The 17,798-nt window shown below is 36.8% G+C and overlaps 1 protein-coding gene across 1 annotated transcript in view; it reads left to right on the top strand.

Moving 5' to 3' along the window:
* The first annotated feature begins 10,952 nt into the window (after positions 1 to 10,952).
* The window catches only part of LOC119741452 (two pore calcium channel protein 1-like), a 68,581-nt gene continuing 61,735 nt past the window's right edge, over positions 10,953 to 17,798 (top strand). The window contains exons 1-3 of the mRNA XM_038217206.1: positions 10,953 to 11,089; positions 13,362 to 13,585; positions 17,114 to 17,196. Coding sequence (XP_038073134.1) covers positions 13,382 to 13,585; positions 17,114 to 17,196 — 287 coding nt within the window. The 5' untranslated portion in view covers positions 10,953 to 11,089; positions 13,362 to 13,381. The remainder of the gene's footprint in view (positions 11,090 to 13,361; positions 13,586 to 17,113; positions 17,197 to 17,798) is intronic.

Genomic DNA, 17,798 nt, shown 5'->3' with positions numbered 1-17,798 from the left:
GTGGCTTAACTTGCCCGTATTCAAAGCGACGAACGCGAAGCGACTGGAGATGGAGACCACACATGCGAGTGGCGAAGCCACGAGGGCCTTTTGCAACTTGTCGAGAAACTCTTATGTTTTTTCTTTATAATCTCGATTTTTGCTACCCCAACAGGGTAGCAAAATTCCAACCAATCATCAGCCTTTTCGTGCGTGCGTGGCTACCACCCGGACGCGGACGCGTCGACGCGTCACGTCGGATGCTTGCACAAAATTTAAAAACAAAAAATGCGAGTCTCGTTTTCCACGAGATCGTGACTGCGTAATTGTTATTACATTATCTTATTTTAACTTTACTTATAAAGGTATTTCAACAAATTATTTGAGGGTATGAACTTATTTTTCATCTGAACTTACAGTTATTTGCTCTAACGGTTTCCTTACTCACCCTTCTTTTAAAAATGGAAGCGACTAGGCAAAATTTTGAGCATATTTTACTAAAATTGGGCAAAATCAGATGCTTCTAAAAAATCCAGATGTAAAGTTTCCGCTAAAACAGCTGTTGAAAAAGAGCCCAATGTTGAACTTTGCTGAGTCTGAGGTCTATCGAGGGGACGACCCTTATTTCAACTCCCGGAGATTCGCTGCCAGTCTCTATTTTTCTTTTTAAGAAAGTCCAAATAGCTGAAGAGGGAGGTGAGAATCTATATGTGCCCAGATACAAAGAGTAGAAATCTACGCGTCTGCCTTTTGAAAATACACAATTGCGGTGTTCATTGTTGCGTAATGATCCGCCTAGCACACGACTGTTTTGCACATTAGGCTGTGTTATGCAGCTTCCTAACAAACCAAACACACTGGGCTCATTATATCGACTTGTTTTTACCCATTAAGGTAAAGCGAATGGACCCAGTAATCTTCCTGGCGCGTTTGCTCACCTATAAAGACAACATTTCTCAGTTTAAGGACAATTCTAAGGTAACGAAATGGCCGAGTGGTTACGATTCGTCGTCCACGGTTAGCGGGGTCCCGGGTTCGAATCCCGCTGGTGTCTTTTTGGTTTCTAACGAATGAGTTCAATTATTCACTATAAGAGATTTAATTTCCCGTCGTAAACTACCAACAGTACCTTAGCTTAATCGGTAAGCACTGCTGCTGGTACTGTCCGCGAGTTCCAGGTTGGCGCCTTCGTACAGGTTCAGGGCATGTGGTCCACTCGGAGGATCAGGGCTTAGGGGCCGCCCTGTTCCTCCCTTAGCTCTTTGCTTTTACATGGTGCCTGGCCCTCCGGGGTTATATGGATGGATAGGGAAGGAAGTGTGTATTGGTCGGGGACGCCGAGACCCCGGAAGAGAACTAAGGGATCGGCTGGGGCATTGTTATGGCTCAGACCGATCCCTGAAAGCTTGACTAGCACATAACTTTTTGATTTTTTTTACCCTCTATCTTTTATACTTTGGTTTAGTTTGATATCTACAGCTGCTCGGCAGGTCTACGGGTAGTATCAAAATTGAAACAAAGGTGTATGTCATAAATCAATGAATATTTCATAATTGACTATAATCAAAACAAAGTTTCGTTTGATCAATTTGACTATCATTATATAATGACGCGATTGCCAATTGACGTAAGAAACGCCATAAATTATACCGGGAAAGAATAAAGATGTACATTGTAGTATAAATATTATTTATACATCGTTCAAATAACGTGTCTTTAATTGTGTATGCATTCCAAACAATACAGTAATTCGCAATAGTAAAAGAATGGAATATGATAGCACGATCAATGCGTCTCTATTAAATTTAAAAAAATATAATTTAGGCCCAAAAAAAAAAGTCTCGGGTTTCTGGTATGGAGCTTGCCCCAAAAGTGGTGCGGCGACGCAGCTTTTTTTTTTTTTTTTACCTGTTTTTTTTTTTTTTTTTGGCTTCAAATGTCGGCTGATGACTGCAAATGGTGCCCGACTAAACTTTAAGTGCAAACATATGGGAGTCCAGAGAGGCCACATAAAGCTTATTCTCGATCATAACCCCATCTAAAAACACGTTAAAATTGTGCAGCAGCAGGATTCCAGGCAAACAAGTGAGTTTGGCGGTTTTGAGACATCATCTTGTATTGAAAAAAAAACCTTTTTCATTTTGCCGACGCGCATGGCTACGGCGACGCGCGCGCATACCAGAAACCGGAGACTTTTTTTTTTTGGCCTTAGGCCCCTATGTGTGAAATATTCTTTGATTGACTATGAGCATTCCATACGAATGAGTTAATTCGCAAAATATAGCAACAACAAAAGAGAAGGGAAAAAGAGAAAATTCCTTTCCCTAAAAACTGGAAAAATAATTTGTTTTAAAAAAGTCAAATGGGACACTTCATGTATTGATTTAACAGTTTACATTTTAGCAAAATTGGGAAAAATCAGATGTTTCTGGAAAATTGCAGCTTGTAAGGGGTTCACCTTGCATTTTCAGTAAAATTTAGATGTTTATGAAACATTTCAAATTGTAAGGGGTGAACCTTGCATTTTTTAGCGAAATTGGGCAAAATCAGATCTTTCTGGAACATTTCAGATTGTAAGGGATTAACCTAGCTTTTGTAGTAAAATTTGGCAAAATAAGATGTGTATGAAAAATTTCAAATTGTAAGGTGTTAACCTTGCTTTTTTAGTAAAATTGGGAAAATGTAAATGTTTATGAAAAATTTCAAATTGTCAGTGGTTAACCTTGCATTTTTTAGCAAAATAGGGCAAAATCAGGTGTTTATGGAAAATTTCAGATGGTAAGGGGCAACTTTGCAGTTTGAGCAAAATTGGGCAAAATCAAATTTGTATGAAAAATCAAAAATTGTAAGGGGTTACCCTTGCCAAATTAGGGCAAAATCAGATGTTTCTTGAAAATTGCAGATAGTAAGGGGTTGACTTGGCATTTTTAGCATAACTGGGCAATATCAGATTTATATGAAAAATCTCAAATTGTAAGGGGTGAACCTTGTATTTTTAGCGAAATTGGGCAAAATCAGATCTTTCTGAAAAATTTCAGATTGTAAGGGGTTTACCTTGCTTTTTTAGTGATATTTGGCAAAATAAGATGTGAATGAAAAATTTCAAATTGTAAGGGGTTAACCTTGCTTTTTTAGTAAAATTGGGCAAATTTAAATGTTAATGAAAAATCTCAAATTGTAAGGGGAGAACCTTGCATTTTTTAGCAAAATAGGGCAAAATCAGGTGTTTATGAAAAATGTCAGATTGTAAGGGGTTCACCTTGCATTTTTAGCAAAATTGGGCAAAATCAGATTTGTATAAAAAATCTAAAATTGTAAGGGGTTAACCTTGCCAAATTAGGGCAAAATCAGATGTTTCTGGAAAATTGCAGATTGTAAGGGGTTCACCTTGCTTTTTTAAGCGAAATTGGGAAAAATCAGATGTTTCTTAAAAATTGAAGATTGTAAGGGGTTAACTTGGCATTTTTAGCATAACTGGGCAATATCAGATTTATATGAAAAATCTCAAATTGTAAGGGGTGAACCTTGTATTCATAGCGGAAACTTTACATCTGGATTCATAGAAGCATCTGATTCTGCCCAATTTTAGTATAAGATGCTCGAAATTTTGCTAAAAAAAGCAAGGTTAACCCCTTACCATTTTAGATTTTTCATACAAATCTGATTTTGCCAAATTTTACTAAATATACAAGGTACACCTCTTACAGTTTAAAATTTTTTATAAACATTTCTTTTTGCCCAATTTTGCTAGAATACAAGGTTAAGCCCTAAGGGGCCATTCAGAATTTTCAATGTTTTAAAATTTCGATCTTTTTTCCAAATAGTGGGTGGGTGGGTCAAGCTAAATAATTAAAAATCGAAATTCACTTTCCATGGAAAAAAAATTTAAAAAAAAAACAGAGAAAGATAGATCTTTCGACTTGCCTGAACTACGCGCAAGCGTTCCGATATCGCGATGCGTTTTTCTTTTTCAACTTCATCCCCTGTATATGTACTCTGTATGTACGTCATGTACGTGTATATAGACCCACTGTGGCATGGGAGGGAGGTGGTTTTTCAGTAGACTTGGACGCTGGGCGTTTGTAGCGGTTAGGCCGTGCAGAGTCAGCAGGGTACCTGGTGTACTAGGTCGGCTCTATAACATGCCGCGGGCGTCGATAACCAATCGCTATAAAAACTGAACTATTCAACCACTGGACTCCAAGACTACGAGGACCGCAGCCTGTGATGTGATGTCTGCCCAAACCTGATGTTTTTCTTTCGCTCGTACCCCCCCCCCCCCCCCCCCCCCCCCCCCCCCCCTGCAAACAGGGCGGGGGTACGAGCAAATGTTTTACTCAGCCACCTCACGTGACAGGCACAACCTCGTATGTCACATGTCATCCACCTCATCCAGAAAACGACAAAACCACGGCCATGTTTGTGGCTTCCAAGACTCAGTGCAACCTGTCTTTCCCAACAGCATATCAGCTGGCAAAACACAAGAAAACTAAGGTCACCAGTGCAAAAGAGGAAGACCGACAACTTCACGCCGTCACTGAACTAGACACAAATGTACATGGGTATACCTGTACATGTTCAAGTATATGTACATGCAAGTGCATGTACATATTCATGTTCAGTTTTTTATTAATCGAAATTAGGGGTGGGTGGGTGGGTCAAAATAATTTGGAAAAAAAAAAAATTTAAAAATTTTTAAAACATTGAAAATTCTGAATGGCCCCTATAATACAATCTGCAATTTTCCAGAATCATCTGATGGTTTCCTATGTTGCTAAAAAATGCAAGGTTAACCCCTTACAATTCGATTTGTTTTCATGAACATCTAATTTTCCCCAATCTTATTCAAAAAGCAAGGTTAACCCCTTACAATCTGCAATTTTCCAGAAACATCAGATTTTTTCCCCCAATTTCGCTTAAAAAATGCAAGGTTAACCCTTTATAATTTGAAATTTTTCATAAACATCTAACTTTGCCAAATTTCACTAAAAATGCAAGGATAATCCCTTACATCTGAAATTTTCCAGAAACATCTGATTTTGCCCAATTTTGCTAAAATGCAAGGTTAACCCCTAACAATTTGAAATTTTTCATAAACATCTGATTTTGCCCTGTTTTGCTAAAAAAAAAATGAAAGCTGAACCCCTTTCAATTTGAAATTTTTCATAAACATCTAATTTTTACCAAATTTCACTAAAAAAAAATAACGTTAATTCCTTGCATCGGAATTTTTTTCAGAAACATCTGATTTTGCTCGATTTTGCTAATATATGCAAGGTTCACCCCTTGCAATTTGAGATTTTGCTTAAAAATCTCATTTTGCCCAATTTTGCTTAAAATGCAAGGTTAACCCCTTTCAATCTGCAATTTTCCAGAAACATCTGATTTTGCCCTAATTGGGCAAAGGTTAACCCCTTACAATGTTTGATTTTTCATACAAATCTGATTTTCCCAATTTTGCTAAAAATGCAAGGTGAACCCTTTACAATCTGAAATTTTTCATGAACACCTGGTTTTGCCGTATTTTGCTAAAAAATGCAAGGTTAACCCCTTACAATTTGAAATTTTTCAGAAACATCTGATTTTGCCCAATTTTGCTAAAAATGCAAGGTTCACCCCTTACAATTTGAGATTTTTCATAAAAATCTGATATTGCCCAGTTTTGCTAAAAATGCAAGGTTAACCCCTTTCAATCTGCAACTTTCCAGAAACATCTGATTTTGCCCTAATTGGGCAAAGGTTAACCTCTTACAATTTGAGAATTTTCATTCACATCTTATTTTGCCCAATTTTACTAAAAAAAACAAGGTTAACCCCTTACAATTTGAAATTTTTCATTCACATCTTATTTTGCCAAATATCACTAAAAAAGCAAGTTAACCCCTTACAATCTGAAATTTTCCAAAAAGATCTGATTTTGCCCAATTTCGCTAAAAATACAAGGTTCACCCCTTACAATTTGAGATTTTTCATAAACATCTAACTTTGCCAAATTTCACTAAAAAAGCAAGGATAATCCCTTATATCTGAAATTTTCCAGAAACATCTTATTTTGCCCAATTTTGCTAAAATGCAAGGTTAACCCCTTACAATTTGAAATTTTCCATAAACATCTGATTTTGCCCTTTTTTGCTAAAAAAAAATGCAATCTTAACCCCATACAATTTGAATTTTTTCATAAACATCTAATTTTTACCAAATTTCACTAAAGAAAAAAGTAAGGTTAATTCCTTACATCGGAATTTTTTTCAAAAACATCTGATTTTGCCCAATTTTGCTAATATATGCAAAGTTCACCCCTTACAATTTGAGATTTTTCATAAAAATCTGATATTGCCCAGTTTTGCTAAAAATGCAAGGTTAACCCCTTTCAATCTGCAACTTTCTATAAACATCTGATTTTGCCCTAATTGGGCAAAGGTTAACCTCTTACAATTTTTGATCTTTCATACAAATTTGATTTTTCCCAATTTTGCTAAAAATGCAAGGTGAACCCCTTACAATCTGACATTTTTTAATAAACACCTGATTTTGCCCTATTTTGCTAAAAAATGCAAGGTTCACCCCTTACAATTTGAGATTTTTCATAAACATTTAAATTTGCCCAATTTTACTAAAAAAGCAAGGTTAACCCCTTACAATTTGAAATTTTTCATTCACATCTTATTTTGCCAAATATCACTTAAAAAGCAAGGTTAACCCCTTACAATCTGAAATTGTCCAAAAAGATCTGATTTTGCCCAATTTCGCTAAAAAAATACAAGGTTCACCCCTTACAATTTGAGATTTTTCATAAATTTTAACATCTAACTTTGCCAAATTTCACTAAAAAAGCAAGGATAATCCCTTACATCTGAAATTTTCCAGAAACATCTGATTTTGCCCAATTTTGCTAAAATGCAAGGTTCACCCCTTACAATTTGAGATTTTTCATAAAAATCTGATATTGCCCAGTTAAGCTAAAAATGCAAGGTTAACCCCTTTCAATCTGCAATTTTCCAGAAACATCTGATTTCGCCCTAATTGGGCAAAGGTTAACCTCTTACAATTTTTGATTTTTAATACAAATCTGATTTTTCCCAATTTTGCTAAAAATGCAAGGTTAACCCCTAACAATCTAACATTTTTCATAAACACCTGATTTTGCCCTATATTGCTAAAAAAAAATGCAAGGTTCACCCCTTACAATTTGAGATTTTTCATAAACATTTAAATTTGCCCAATTTTACTACAAAAAGCAAGGTTAACCCCTTACAATTTGAAATTTTTCATTCACATCTTATTTTGCCAAATATCACTAAAAAAGCAAGGTTAACCCCTTACAATCTGAAATTTTCCAGAAAGATCTGATTTTGCCCAGTTTTGCTAAAAATACAAGGTTCACCCCTTACAATTTGAGATTTTTCATATAAATCTGATATTGCCAAGTTATGCTAAAAATGCAAGGTGAACCCCTTACAATCTGACATTTTTTAATAAACACCTGATTTTGCCCTATTTTGCTAAAAAATGCAAGGTTCACCCCTTACAATTTGAGATTTTTCATAAACATTTAAATTTGCCCAATTTTACTAAAAAAGCAAGGTTAACCCCTTACAATTTGAAATTTTTCATTCACATCTTATTTTGCCAAATATCACTAAAAAAGCAAGGTTAACCCCTTACAATCTGAAATTTTCCAGAAAGATCTGATTTTGCCCAATTTCGCTAAAAAATACAAGGTTCACCCCTTACAATTTGAGATTTTTCATAAACATCTAACTTTGCTAAATTTCACTAAAAAAGCAAGGATAATCCCTTACATCTGAAATTTTCCAGAAACATCTGATTTTGCCCAATTTTGCTAAAATGCAAGGTTCACCCCTTACAATTTGAGATTTTTCATAAAAATCTGATATTGCCCAGTTAAGCTAAAAATGCAAGGTTAACCCCTTTCAATCTGCAATTTTCCAGAAACATCTGATTTTGCCCTAATTGGGCAAAGGTTAACCTCTTACAATTTTTGATTTTTCATACAAATCTGATTTTTCCCAATTTTGCTAAAAATGCATTAAACCCCTAACAATCTAACATTTTTCATAAACACCTGATTTTGCCCTATATTGCTAAAATAAAATGCAAGGTTCACCCCTTACAATTTGAGATTTTTCATAAACATTTAAATTTGCCCAATTTTACTACAAAAAGCAAGGTTAACCCCTTACAATTTGAAATTTTTCATTCACATCTTATTTTGCCAAATATCACTAAAATAGCAAGGTTAACCCCTTACAATCTGAAATTGTCCAGAAAGATCTGATTTTGCCCAATTTCGCTAAAAATACAAGGTTCACCCCTTACAATTTGAGATTTTTCATATAAATCTGATATTGCCAAGTTATGCTATAAATGCCAAGTTAACCCCTTACAATCTTCAATTTTCAAGAAACAATTGATTTTTCCCAATTTCGCTTAAAAAAGCAAGCTTAACCCCTTTCAATCTGCAATTTTCCAGAAACATCTGATTTTGCACTAATTTGGCAAGGTTAACCTCTTACAATTTTTTACTTTTCATACAAATCTGATTTTGCCCAATTTTGCTAAAATGCAAGGTTCACCCCTTACAATTTGAGATTTTTCATAAAAATCTGATATTGCCAAGTTTTGCTAAAAAATGCAAGGTTAACCCCTTTCAATCTGCAATTTTCCAGAAACATCTGATTTTGCCCTAATTGGGCAAAGCTTAACCTCTTACAATTTTTGATTTTCATACGAATCTGATTTTTCCCAATTTTGCTAAAAATGCAAGGTTAACCCCTTACAATCTAACATTTTCCATAAACACCTGATTTTGCCCTATTTTGCTAGGTAAATCACTGACAATTTGAAATTTTTCATAAACATTTAAATTTTTCCAATTTTACTAAAAAAGAAAGGTTAACCCCTTACAATTTGAAATTTTTCATACACATCTTATTTTGCCAAATTTTACTACAAAAGAAAGGTTAACCCCTTACAATCTGAAATTTTCCAGAAAGATCTGATTTTGCCCAATTTCGCTAAAAAAATGCAAGGTTCACCCCTTACTATTTGAAATGTTTCATAATCATCTAAATTTTACTAAAAATGCAAGGTTAACCCCTTACAAGCTGCAATTTTCCAGAAACATCTGATTTTTCCCATTTTTGCTAAAATGTAAGGCTAACTCCTTGCAAACTGTTCAATCAATACATGAAGTGTCCCATTTGACTTTTTTAAAACAAATTATTTTTCCAGTTTTTAGGGTAAAGGAATTTTCTCTTTTTCCTTTCTCTTTTGTTGTTGCTATATTAACTCATTCGTATGGAATGCTCATAGTCAATCAAAGAATATTTCACACATAGGGGCCTAAATTATATATTTTTAAATCTAATACAGACGCATTGATAGTGCTATCATATACCATATTCTAATACCATTGCGAATTACTGTATTCTTTGTAATGCTCACAATTAAAGACACGTTATTTGAAAGATGTATAAATAATATTTATATTACAATGTACATCTTTATTCTTTCCCAGTATAATTTATGGCGTTTCTTACGTCAATTGCCAATCGCGTCATTATATAATGATAGTAAAATTGATCAAACGAAACTCCGTTTTGATTATAGTCAATTATGAAATATTCATTGATTTATGACATACACCTTTGTTTCAATTTTGATACTTCCCGTAGACCTGCCGAGCAGCTGTAGATATCAAACTAAACCAAAGTATAAAAGATAGAGGGTAAAAAAAATCAAAAAGTTATGTGCTAGTCAAGCTTTCAGGGATCGGTCTGAGCCATAACAATGCCCCAGCCGATCCCTTAGTTCTCTTCCGGGGTCTCGGCGTCCCCGACCAATACACACTTCCTTCCCTATCCATCCATATAACCCCGGAGGGCCAGGCACCATGTAAAAGCAAAGAGCTAAGGGAGGAACAGGGCGGCCCCTAAGCCCTGATCCTCCGAGTGGACCACATGCCCTGAACCTGTACGAAGGCGCCAACCTGGAACTCGCGGACAGTACCAGCAGCAGTGCTTACCGATTAAGCTAAGGTACTGTTGGTAGTTTACGACGGGAAATTAAATCTCTTATAGTGAATAATTGAACTCATTCGTTAGAAACCAAAAAGACACCAGCGGGATTCGAACCCGGGACCCCGCTAACCGTGGACGACGAATCGTAACCACTCGGCCATTTCGTTACCTTAGAATTGTCCTTAAACTGAGAAATGTTGTCTTTATAGGTGAGCAAACGCGCCAGGAAGATTACTGGGTCCATTCGCTTTACCTTAATGGGTAAAAACAAGTCGATATAATGAGCCCAGTGTGTTTGGTTTGTTAGGAAGCTGCATAACACAGCCTAATGTGCAAAACAGTCGTGTGCTAGGCGGATCATTACGCAACAATGAACACCGCAATTGTGTATTTTCAAAAGGCAGACGCGTAGATTTCTACTCTTTGTATCTGGGCACATATAGATTCTCACCTCCCTCTTTAGCTATTTGGACTTTCTTAAAAAGAAAAATAGAGACTGTCAGCGAATCTCCGGGAGTTAAAATAAGGATCGTCCCCTCGATAGACCTCAGTAAAGTTCAACATTGGGCTCTTTTTCAACAAATATATTAAACATCGCGCAAATAATGAAAAACATCGCACACTTTGAACATCCGGCACATAAATGTAAAAGATAACAAACACATATTGAACATCCAACATATATATTGCAAAATATTGAATATTGCAACGTTTGACACGCCATATATCGCGACTGTCACATTGACTGTTTTCCGATGTTTTTTTCCAATTTAACTTGAAACTCTGCATTTCAATATCCCAACCGCACGTTGGCGAAAAATAAAAGACCGTGCGCCAAATAAATTGCGCCCTCTATTGAATGTATCAAACTTTTTAAACTCTGATTCCCTGACGTCTCAAACACCATTTAGTTATAGGGTATACACGGGGGCAGGCTAGTCAATCAGCAGCAAGGAAACTCCTACTTTTTGTGTTTGCCAAGTTCAGAAGTTAATGGTTTACCGGTTGCCTGCATTACTGGAAAGAGAGTCTGAAAGTGAAACGACGTAATAAGCGATGACTTGATGGTGAGCACGATAAGCTTATGCATATGTATCAAATGCAGCACCAAATTTCAATCAATTTAATCATTCTTTTTCATACGCATGATGGGCGCAATTAGTAAGTACAATTATTCCATTAGCCTAATTGTATTTGTATCTAGCATGTGTAGGGGTGCACACCGGTAAATCCATCCTCCAAGCTCATGAATAAAAGTTATACCCAACATTATTAGAGAGTTCTGAGCGCCTTAAAATTGGGGGATTGAAGAGATATGGTAATGAACCGCTGGCCCGGACTCGGGGCTTCAAATTCTGAGCATTTTGGATGCTAATTGCTATTGGGCTCGAAAGTGGCGCTATTTAATTTTACCATGTTGTGGAGGGATCATTTTTCGAGATGGCTTCTTTTCCGCTTTGAAGAAAATAGGTGTCGTCTTCTTTGGGTGAGAATATCTCGAAAAGTCAATGGTCAACCCACCAAAAAATGAAATGAAAACGAAAGATGGGATGTTGATCATTATTTTTCTGTGCAGCTTGAATACCTGTGAGTGTGAGAGTTCTGAGTATTTTTAAAAGAATAGGCTTTTAGCACCAGTGTCTATGGGAATTTATTTACACTGTTGCATCCGTAGGCTATAGGTTCTTGACCTACCGGTAGTCCTTCAGTCGTTTTCCTAGTTCCGGATTTTTCCTAGTCCCGAATAGCTTCAAATAAAAACCTACCTCTTTTGGAATAGTCTCCAATAAAAAAAATTCTGACGATGTGCATTTTGAAAAGAAAAATGTAAGTTAGTTAAGCTCCTTGATGGACAAACATGACAAAGATTTTTCCAAAAAAAATCATTAGAACATAGAAGAGGAATTTTGGCCAGATTTCTGACTCGCACTTCAACATGTTTGGACGGTTTGTAGAAAATCGCGGTAGCTGCAAATCGACGAAAACTTTTCTCCTTGATGTATCACTTGTTGTAGGCCTACCGTGTGATTTTGAATAATTTGAATATAAACTCTTCCATCGAATACTTGTTAAATCAAAATAACTTGTAAAGTCTCTAATTTTTGAAAATTTGTCAACAAATGACCGTATGCTTTTGCCTAGTTCTGGATAGTGCGTGCACTCATGACCCAACTACATGCACGTTAATCGATTTTGTGTGACGTATTCTGTGCTTGGTCAAAGATTTTCGGTCCGTGCGTGCTCAATTCAAGCCTTTGCGCTGCAGACAAACGTATTCTCTTTTTAAAATTTGCTGGAATTCTCTTGAATAAACTATTTTTTGGAAAATGAAATAATACTTTATCAGAAAATATGCTTGTTTCGGTTGGTTCTGGCTGAAAAAATAGATTTTCTCGCATGATTTTTTTTTTTGGCGTGAAGCAGTTTTGATCGATTCTGAACTTATTGAACCGATCTGGAACTAGGAAAAGTGACATCGGTACTTTTGACGTCATAAAATCATAATAAAAAGAGCTTAAATTTTGAAAATTATTTTGTTGTTTCTCGATCACTCAAGGTAAACTTTCTAATCAATGTCACTTGAATGTGTGGAGTATTAAATTGAGCCGTAAGCAGCCTGAATGATGTTTTCTATACAGAACCAGGAAAACGACTGTACATGTCCTAGGCTAGACCCGTGAACCTGGCTATATACATAGCCACGCTTCAATCTATAGTAAAAACACTCTATTGTGATCCGCAGTTACTAAGATGGAGGGACCGTTCTAGTCGAATTTTAGACCCATAAATGTGGCCAATTTACTGGACTACCTAAATAACAGCTGCCACACTTTTTCGTGAAATTTCCAGATTCGTTTGCACATGTATGTTTGCGAATCAAAATTTCAACATGAAATTTCACAAAAAATAGACATCTGAAAAAGGCAGCACTTTCTAATTAGCCTATAAAGAGGGTGAGTATGCTTCTAAAGCAAAAATAGAATACAAACTAAGCCTAAATGTGAAAATCAAAATTTGACATAGTTCGACATGTTTTTGTACATGGGGGAAGTGTGGCCTTTATTTACGGAGGTAGTCCAGTAAATTGGCCACATTTATGGGGCTAGCCGAATTTCGGCTACATTTGACAGAATATCTGCATACAAAAATCAGTTGCGCCTATCATTAAATAATCTTGATTCCTGGATGGAATTGGAATTAGTTCCAAAATTGTAGTCTTCCTAGCAAAGATTCAATTGAACAACTGACGCATGCACAGTACAACGGTCGACTTTTTTAGAAATAGAACAACATTTTTCAAATTGCCTTAATGGTGAAAACTTACCCTTTTTTAAACAGGTGAAGAAAACATAAACAAAATGGATAACCACATACTGACATACAAGCCCTCCGTCAAGGCAAAAGCCAAGGATGCAGATCTCATGAGGGAGCGCAAAGGGTCTGTAGTGCGCCCTCGCTCCGTCAGCTTCAAAAAGAATCAAGAGGGTGACATGGTAACGATCGACCTGTTCAACCAACCCAAAGCAGAGGAGAGGACCAAAGACACACTCGTGAACGAAAGTGTAAGTGCTCTGTATTCATACATCTGTGTTTTGAAAATCCATGAATTTTGTGATGATGTTTTGACTATTAATTCGTCGGGTGAACCACGAAGTGACGATCATCTATGGGCTCTTAGCACATGATACGTCACTTCGTGGTGGGAACGTCGATTTGATTAGAGACATTCCTATTATACCGGTAGTGCGTAGGCAGTTTTATGAATCAACCTTCAGTGATGGTCCTTAGAGTGTACAAACTCGTCCCAAAATACCTGCAACATTTTTTTTGCGAGGCGGCGCGGAAACATGTATCGCCATTATTTTTTATACCATTTTAAAGCTTGGAATCTCAACTTTATCCCTGGTAAGTATTGGTTTGATATTTAAAAGATGTTTAATTATTCGTGTTTGAATAAAGGCATGTCAAAAACAAACTCAACCGATTTCAAGGAAAATTAATCATGCGCACTTTTTCTACTGTGGAAATGGTTCATCATGTTCATCTTGTTCATGTTGTGACAATTTTGTTGCCTTTTACTTTGTGTGTTTCCTATTCTTTTCAATCCACGTAGACTACACCTTAAATAAATTCACAAACCAATACTCTCCAGGTTATCTCTTCCAAGTTAATATTCCAAGCTTTAAAATGGAATAAACATAATGTCGGTACGTGTCTCCGTACCGACGTTAGAGCCTCGCAAAAAAAGTTGCGGGTATTTTCAGACACGCTGTAGAATAGAGCAAGGGATCAAAATGTCTCTTGGCTCTCCCAAATGTCAATGTGCTTGCAGGCTAAATGTACATTTCTAAAAAAGTTCATAACTTCCCCAAGTATACCTTTTTGTAATGTCTGTTTGCATTTGAGTTGATCATGAAGGGTTTCTTTCCCATTTTTTTTCAACCACCAGCAACTATTAGTGTTAGATATGGACTGTAAAATTGAGCTGGTTAGATTTAAGTTGTATTTAAAACTAGTAATACTGGAGTCGTATGTGTGTAAAGTGCACGTATCTACAAACAATTAGGTACTCAAGGCGCTGGAAATTATTTATATTATTAGAGACAGGTAAATGAAGTTATGAGAAATATGAGACCCATTATGTAGCACCTTATAAGGGTTTACAAGGTGCTGCGGTGCATATTGCTGCCACTGCCAGAAACACCAGGGCAAAACCCCTTCTCTTAGCGATAAGTGTTACTGGGTTTTTGAACGTGCATTACACAACACACAAGACCTACGGCTTTACATCCCATATGAAGGACGAAGCAATAATGGTAAAGTGCCTTGCTCATGATCACAAGCACCATGTTCCCACGGTAAGGATTCAAACCCATGTACATGTACCACGGCACACGGGTCGAACACCGTAACCATTGGACCACAACATTCCATATGACCTGAATAATAAGTGTGTGGAAAGTTTGGTCTCCTAATTGGATTGGTAGGCCTAATGGTTGAATCAGTTTTCTTCATTTAAAATTTAACCCCAGTCCACCCACTAAAAAGTATGGCAATTTCAGAATACGGCTTAAGTTTCCTACTAATTACTTTGATATAAAAAAAAACTTGCAAATGTATACACCATTCTTTTTCCTTGAGTTCCTCTTTTATTGCCTGGGTTTATTTCACTGTCCTGACTTGATAAACCATGCGCTCCGGCTATGAACAGCTGTTGGTTAGATAAGTTCAGTGCACTTTTTACAGCTGATAAGGTTTCTGGGGTAGTTGTGTGATTCACACAGGTTGGTACACGCAAAGTTCAAAGGTTATTTATTAGGTATGACTATGACATGATAATGAGCTGTTACTTGAAGTACCTGAAAAGTAGGTACCGGTACATGTCCATGTACATTGTGTATATATGTACAAGTTATGGATTGAGTAACACGCATTTTGCACATATGACATGTACATATATGTGTGAATTGACCTGTAATGTTTGTATTGGAGATTTCTCAAAGAGTTAAATTTAGACATGAAAAACAAACAAAGAAAAGACACAGTATTTTTTGTTCTCTTAATGTATGAACCCTAACCGAACTCAACCCATCAAAGTTTAACAGCAGGTTTTTTTTTTAAATCTGTTGAATCTGTTCGGATGGTACAGTACCCCTAAATTGATGGTCTTTTACACTGGGGTTGGCATATCTCCAGAAACTAAGTCCAAGAGTGTGTGTGTAAAATTTACGTGGGTGTTGGAATTTGCCAGAATGGGTATGGTTCCTAGTAAATTAGGCTTGGCAGTTAGGGTTAATGCATCAACAATGTACTTCCAACATTGTATCTAAAAAAACTGTATCAGGCATTGATTCCTTGTGACTGAAAATGAAGAAAATTATTTTGAATATGTAAGACACATTATTCATAATAAGCTCCCTCCATCCTCCATGCTCATTTATTTTAATCACTTGATAATCAAGACTACAACATGATCTATTTCATGGGAGTGCAAAGTTACAGGTTCCACAAAGATCAATTATTAATTGATTTGTACCGGTACTATCACTTCCTCTCATGAGAGACTTGTACGCCAGTGATTTTGCCTTACCCCCACCCCCTTAACCATGATGACCTATTGTATGCTACAAAGAAACTAATGACACTTGTGATCCCTGCAAAAACATTTTAGAACACATCTTTTTAATCCTTGTGAATGATTTGGAAGATGATGCTAAAAGGCTAGAGGTGTAAGAACACTTGAACTTTTTAGAAAACTTGTGGGCAATTCCAATGTTATGCAAGGAAATGTATGTAATTGTCCGTAACAGAGCCAATGTGAGACATGCACATGAAATTAATAATGCACAGAAATGATCAAAAACTTTTAGTGTGAAATCTCCTTGTCCTACATGTATATATACTCAGTAATGTATAAGATTTAATTAGTCAGGTTTATTCACTGAGCTTTTAACCACTTCGCGCCGGGATTATTTTTGCCGAAAATTTCCCGCCAACTTGTGATATACAGCCAAATGCCACAAACACCAGTAGGCCCACTGATTCGCAACAGCCATCTCAACAGCATTTGTACAATATTTCTTGCCGAAACCTCATGCATTGTATGTTTTAATACTCCGGGGTGTGCACTGGAGCATAAATCGTTATGAAAGGAAATGTACAACAATAGGCCGTGCGAAACGGCCAAGTCAAGATCAACACACGGTCTGCCTCCACAGACTTCATGGAATTTGTGTCTGTGTACAAGAAGCCCGAGGGATTAGCGTGTTTAGACGTCATCCGGAGGCGAGTCGAGGCAATCTTGACGTCTTAACCCGTCACCTGTGCCTGTGTATAAAAACAGCCAGAGTGTGTTGAGCGTGATCCCTCGTCTTCCGTGAGGCAGCTGTCGGTCCTTGTTCTTTAGGAATGGGGTTCCTTATGGAAAGGGAACTACTTAAGGGAAGTCCTTAAGCTTGCTTCCTATCTTGTGTAACCCTTTTGGTACCTTCATGAAAGTTTTGTTATCAACACTTTTGAAAGAGAAGTTCATTAAAAAACACATAAAAAACTGCTGTTTGTTATGATGGAATTTGCTTGTCTTTTGTCAGGACTTATATCTTGCTGCAACCTTCATCATTGATGCCAAGTATTCCCGGAACTACAAGTTCATGACAGATCCAGCCAGCTTAAAGTAAGATTTATCTTTTGTTTTCTGTTTTTTAAATCTTTTTGTTTAAAGGGAGGTTTAGCTGCATGTCCTATGCGAACGTCAACGCAGACCCGGAGGCCATTTATGCGTTGACGTGTGCACAGACTTTTCGCGTTCACGCTCACATTTTGTCTCGCGCAACGTGTTGCTAAACCTCTCTATTATTGTGGTGGAAAGTGTAAGGACTTAGGGCCAGTTTATTTGTAATGTATTTCCATTGCATGCATGGTCAGTGTACAAGAATCTATGCGTTACTGGGCGTAGATTAGCCCTCATAAGTGGAGCTGCTACGTGAATGGCATTGGTTGGCTATATAGGCACTGTACTGTATGCATGTTAGCCAAACATGATGCGGTGAGAGCTGACATGTTAAATTGCTTGAGTTCAGCTGCAGACAGCTAGCAAACAAGAAGTAGGTTGATTACTTGGACTGTGCATTTGTACAATGCTTATGCGCAGTTTGTACAAAGTTGTGTGAGCCGTACTGAGGTTACGCTGGTACGGTACATGTACATGTGTGCATACATGTACACGTAACATGTAGCTGATATGTTGCAAGTATAAGGCTGTCATAGCTGTACGTT

This window comes from Patiria miniata, unplaced genomic scaffold (genome assembly GCF_015706575.1).
Source record: "Patiria miniata isolate m_02_andy unplaced genomic scaffold, ASM1570657v1 HiC_scaffold_5, whole genome shotgun sequence".
Classification (NCBI taxonomy): Eukaryota; Metazoa; Echinodermata; class Asteroidea; order Valvatida; family Asterinidae; genus Patiria; species Patiria miniata.
This window is presented reverse-complemented; position numbering and strand designations above follow the sequence as displayed.